The sequence below is a fragment of the Phyllobates terribilis genome, unplaced genomic scaffold (assembly GCF_046119375.1).
Source record: "Phyllobates terribilis strain yellow unplaced genomic scaffold, ASM4611937v1 Scaffold_5__5_contigs__length_657084704, whole genome shotgun sequence".
Taxonomy (NCBI): Eukaryota; Metazoa; Chordata; class Amphibia; order Anura; family Dendrobatidae; genus Phyllobates; species Phyllobates terribilis.
In genome coordinates, this window is record NW_027362765.1 from 12,108,454 (window position 1) to 12,114,453 (window position 6,000).

The 6,000-nt window shown below is 42.4% G+C and overlaps 1 protein-coding gene across 5 annotated transcripts in view; it reads left to right on the forward strand.

Annotated features, from left to right (window-relative positions):
- Positions 1–5,790, forward strand: part of LOC141270511 (uncharacterized) — an 80,156-nt gene extending 74,366 nt beyond the window's left edge. For 3 of the 5 annotated variants that reach the window (XM_073680527.1, XM_073680528.1, XM_073680526.1), the window contains exon 7: positions 2,617–5,787. In XM_073680527.1, coding sequence (XP_073536628.1) covers positions 2,617–3,998 — 1,382 coding nt within the window. In that variant the 3' untranslated portion in view covers positions 3,999–5,787. Of the gene's footprint in view, positions 1–2,616 lie in introns of all 5 variants that reach the window. The other 2 variants (XM_073680529.1, XM_073680525.1) reach the window with 2 other exon arrangements.
- The last annotated feature ends 210 nt before the right edge of the window (positions 5,791–6,000 follow it).

The following is a 6,000-nucleotide window of genomic DNA, read 5'->3' on the forward strand; positions in this document are numbered from 1 at the left end:
TATGGGCCATGTTAGTTCTGTGAGTCTCTTAGCCAGGAAGGAACAGGGGGTGCAGACTTGGGATGAACAGGGGGCAGGTAGTGGGAGTTCCCAGAGAGTTTGAAGGTCTGTGTAGCAAAAGCCTATTGTCTTTTCCCTGTGGAAGCTTGTGACATGCAGACTTGAGGGACAAGTCCAGCAACCAAGCAGGGCACACATTCTTCCCCATGTGGTCGCCCAATCCCCGAGCCATGCTTTCCATCTAACCAGTAATTGACTTTAAGATCTGTTATGCTTGATGTACCATGCTTTTGTATTTGTAACACTGCCCACTGTATATATAAAGCCTGATGTGTAACATCGGCGTCTCTGCCCTCTGCCAGGCAGAGACGCCGTCCCTCTCGCCACTGCGCTCCCCGCCCGGTGTCCTCCGGTGCTCCTCTTCCTGCTGTTGCCGGCGCGCGCAGCTTCCCAGGCACTGTGCTTAGGGCGCCAGCGCACTCCTCCCTCTTAAAGGGGCCGCGCGCGCCGTCCTAAGGAGTCCCCGGCCAATAGCCGGAGGTCCTCCCATATATAAGGCATCTCCTCCAAAATGGAGGTGCCCGAGCAAAGTTGTAGCACAGTGTACTCACCTCTGCTTCAGCACTCAGGTTCCGCTGCTAGTCTGACTTCCAGTCCTGTCCGCCAGCCTGACTTCACTCCTGCCCGACAGTCTGTCTTCCGCTCAGTCCGCCAGTCTGTCTATGGGCTCTGCCCGCCTGCTTACCTGGAAGCACCTGCCTGTTTCCTGCCGGCACTTGCCGTGACCACCTGACAGCCTACCTAGAGGCTTCTGCCGGCACTTGCCGTGACCACCTGACAGCCTACCTAGAGGCTCCTGCCGTCACTTGCCGTGACCAACTGACAGCCTACCTAGAGGCTCCTGCTGTCACTTGCTGTGGCCACCTGCCAGCCTACCTGGAGGCTTCTGCTTGTTACCTGCCGTACCTACCTGGAGGTTCCTGCTTGTTACCTGCCGTGTCTGCCAGTCCATCTACCCGGATCACTCGTCAGCCTGCCTGCTGTGCCCATCTGCAATACCGGTCAGTCCCTGCCATCTGTACCGTGGGAGTCACCTGCTCCCTTACAAGGTCGTCCCCAGAGTAGCACCTGGTACCTCTGCTTGGACCCTCCCTGGTCACGGAGTCGATTGAGCCGCCGTACGACCTTGGTTACTCCGAGTTGGTACCTAGTTACACCCCTCTGGGTCCCTCCTTGCACCGCAGCACAGAGGTTTCACCACCCGGATCCGTAACATGATGTATATAGTAGATTGTTTAGTGAGCCCTTATGGCGATTAAATATATAATTTAATCTTGGACTGTTCTTTTATCTCGAACCACGAACCTTACGTCTGTTGGTTGGTCCAACGAATGCACTAGCGGGCTGGTTTCTAGCTCGATATAAGTCTGTTATATCAAATAGAAACTTGTGGCAGCTCTATCCAGGCCTACAAGGCTCTGCTTCACTGGAGTAGTGAAAGAGCCTCTCAGCCTGTCAAGAGTGTGGGAGGGTGTGGGGCCACATCCGCGTCTGAGTGGACCACCTTGTCCCCTCCCTGGTGCCTCTCTGTACCCGCATGGACAGGAGGTGACGGTGTAGAACTGTGCCGATCTGATCTTACGTGTCCCTGAAGGGGGTGCGGAACGTCACGGTGCAAAGGGAAGATCTGTATCATGTGCTCCGTCTGGCGTAGTGTGTCGTCAGGCGGATGGCGGGCTGTGGATCCACCGGAAGAAGCGGCGACAGCGGGATTCTGCGGGGCCCCCCTGGTGCCGTTTCTTCACAGTGATCAAAAATACAAATGTAAATAAATATGGTATCTCTGAAAACGTCATCTTGTCCTGCAAAAAAACAAGCTGCTAGACAGCTCCATCAGTGGAAACATAAAAAAGTTATAGCTCTCTTAGAATAAAGTAATGCAAAAATAATATTTTGTTTTTAAAATAGTTTTTATTGTGTAAAAGCGCCAAAACATAAAAAACAAGAAATAAATGTGGTATCGCTGTAATCGTACTGACCCGAAGAGTAATACTGCCTTATCAATTTTACTACGTTAAAAAAAAACAATTCCTGAATTTCTGTTTTTTATTGATTCTGCCTCCCAAAAATTGCAATAGAAAGAAAGCGATCAAAAAATGTGCTCAAAAATGGTACCAATAAAAAAAATCAACTCGTTCCGCAAAAAATAAGCCATTGCATGACTCTGTCGGCAGAAATATGGAAAAATTATATCTTTAAAAATATGGTGATACTAGTTTTTGCAAAAAAATTCATCTTTTAGTGTGTGACAAAAGCCAGACTTAAAAAAACTATATAAATATGGTATTGCTGTAATCGCACCGACCCGAAGAATAATGTCGTCACTCATTTTATTCCATATTTGGGAGGCAGAATGAACAAACAGTTGAACACCACGCTTTACTGGTTCATGCTATAAGGTTGTCTATTAGGTTGCAAACTGTAATTGTCGAGGTGAGGAGTAAATTTTTTTTGCAAAACTTGCCATTTTTTCTTACAATTTAAATAGAGATGTTAAAAAATATAAAATTCAACAATTTTTTATTAAAAAATAATAATTGGTTTTATTCTTGGCAGATGTCTGTACCAGGAGATCAGAGGGACAGCTGACATATTCAATTTTTAAAACAGATGATTTTGATATCCAACAGAATACAATTGAAATGAATGCTATTGCTCCAGATTTACCATCATCCCTTCACAGCAAAGATCTGTCATCTGATCCTTTGAAACAGGTCCTGTCTTCTGATTCATTACCGACTACTCAGGAAAACGAAAGTCACAAAATAAGCATTAAAAAACAAACTGCTCCTAAAGCAAATAAGTCATTTTCAGGTTCAGAATATAGAAATAGTTTTTCCCTTAAAAAGTATTTTCATAAACATAAAAAAATTCACACAGCAGAGAATAGATTTTCTTGTTCCACATGTTGGAGATGTTTTAATCAGAAATCAGATCTTGTTAGGCACCAGAGAACTCACACAGGAGAGAAGCCATTTTCATGTTCAGAATGTGAAAAATGTTTTAACCAGAAATCAGATCTTGTTAGGCACCAGAGAACCCACACAGGAGAAAAACCTTTTTCCTGTTCAGAATGTGGTAAATGTTTTACACAGAAATCAACTTTTATCAGACATTGGAGAACTCACACAGGGGAGAAGCCATTTTCATGTTCAGAATGTGGGAAATGTTTTACAGTGAAATCAACTTTTATCAGACATCAGAGAACTCACACAGGGGAGAAGCCTTTCTCGTGTTCAGATTGTGGGAAATGTTTTGTACAGAAATCACAACTTAATACACATCAGAGAACCCACACAGGGGAGAAGCCTTTTTCATGTTCAGAATGTGGGAACTGTTTTACAGAGAAATCAAATCTTAATAAACATCAGAGAACTCACACAGGAGAGAAGCCATTTTCATGTTCAGAATGTGAGAAATGTTTTGCAAAGATATCAAATCTTATCGCACATCAGAGAACCCACACAGAGGAGAAGCCTTTTTCATGTTCAGATTGTGGAAAATGTTTTGCACAGAAATCACAACTTAATACACATCAGAGAACCCACATAGGGGAGAAGCCTTTTTCATGTTCAGAATGTGGGAACTGTTTTACAGAGAAATCAAATCTTAATAAACATCAGAGAACTCACACAGGAGAGAAGCCATTTTCATGTTCAGAATGTGAGAAATGTTTTGCAAAGATATCAAATCTTATCGCACATCAGAGAACCCACACAGAGGAGAAGCCTTTTTCATGTTCAGATTGTGGAAAATGTTTTGCACAGAAATCACAACTTAATACACATCAGAGAACCCACACAGGGAAGAAGCCTTTTTCATGTTCAGAATTTGGGAACTGTTTTACAGAGAAATCAACTCTTATCAAACATCAGATAACTCACACAGGGGAAAAGCCTTTTTCATGTTCAGAATGTGGAAAATGTTTTAACCAGTAAGGGCATCTTGATAGTCATCGGAGAAACCACCCAGGTAAGAATGCTGCAGCCACACCCAACTAGTCTCTGTACAGACTAGAAAGGCCCTAGCTGCACAACTAAAAACACCACCACGGACCTAATTCCCTAATAAACCGTTGATAAGTTTCTCATGCCTCCTGAGGAACCAGAGGGGAGGTCGCAACACTGTGAACAAAGGGAAAGGAAAGTATGAAGAAATATATGAAAACACTGAGTGAGAAACTAAAACATATTCATATAGGGCAAAGAAGGCAAGCTAAGGAGAACCAAAAATAAAAGGAACAAGTATAATCTCCCAGAAACCTAACATTGTTAGAATGAAAAGATACTGGGAGGGAAAGGAAACTGACTGGGAGGATAGTTTCACTTTTGTTGTGAAACTTACAACATTCATCCTCACCAACTGTAAATGTAAACCTGTCCATTTATAATGACCACGGACAAGATAAAGATTCCCAACTCACATCAGGACCACAAGATCCCAGGTACTTTCAGATGCATCACATCTAATGTAGTGTACTTAATTATATGTACTAAATGTCCAACTGGGGGTCTGTATGTAGGGTAGACAGGGTAAAAACTTAGAACAAGGATGAATTCTCATCGCCACACAAAAAAAGAATAGATCTACTTGTTATCAAACATTTTTGTATCCCTGATCACCGCATCATGGACATGAAACTAATTGTATTAAGTAACTTCAAATCTCAGAGAGACAGAGTTATGACAACCTTTGACACAGAGCAGGAATGAATGTGTCACATGGATTTGTCTTTTAACATCAGCTAAGGAATGTGCTCCTCAGATCATTGAACCAAACCTCAGACATGGGACAATAAAACTTTCATACTCCTTATCTTTGAACTGTTCCAATAATTACGGCCACAACTGCTTCTCCCTTTTCCTAGTTCTGCTTCACGTCACTTGTCTTATCTATTGCATTATTCCTGTGCCCTGTTGTGTATAAATATGAGACTTCAGATTTTATGTTGATAAAGAGACCTGAGTAGTCTCGAAAGCTTGCAATTTGCAATCTTTCAGTTAGCCATTAAAAGGTATCAACCACTGAGGACTCCCAAATTTTAATATTTTTCTCCAAACAGCAATTTTAAGATCTTTCCACATGTGTTCAATGGGATTTAGCTCCTGACTCATTGCTGGTCAGAACTCTCCAGCACTTTGTTTTCACCCATTTCTGGGTGCTTCTTGAAGTGTGTCATTGCCTTGCTGGAAGACACATGACCTAGGACGCAAACCCAGCTTTCTGGCACTAGGCACTACATTGTGACCCCAAATCCTTTGCTAATCTTCAGATTTCATGATGCCTTGCACAGAGTCAGGGCACCAAGTGCCAGAGGCAGCAAAACAACCCCAAAACATCTTTGAACCTCCACCATATTTGACTGTATGAATTGTAAATGTATTGATTATGTTGCGAACCATGGACAAAGGAACATCCGGATCTCTGAAGATGGACTTGTAATCTTGAAATTGTTGATATTTTTCAACAATTTTGGTTCTCAAGTCCTCAGACAGTTCTCTTCTTCTTCTGTTTTCTCCATGCTTAGTGTGGCACATGCCATGCGCACAATGCAAAGATTGAATCAACTTCTCCCTTTTTTATCTGGTTTTAGTTGTGATTTTCATATTGCCCACACCTGTTACTTGCCACATTTGCATTTGAACAAGCTTCACATGCTTGAAAAAAAGTTGTTTACCCACAATTTTGGCAAGGTGCCAACAATTTTGTCCGGCCCATTTTATGTGGTTTTGTGTGCAGTTATGTTCAATTTGCCTTTTTTTCTCTGTTTTCTTGTGTTGTTCCAATAAACACAAAGAAAATAAACGTGTATAACAAAACGTGTAATTGCAATAATTTTCTGAGAGAATTACTTCATTTTCTGGAACAATTTCAAGGGAGCCAACACTTTTGACCATGACTTGTTTTTGTTTCCTTTTTAATTTGTTGCAGCATATTATC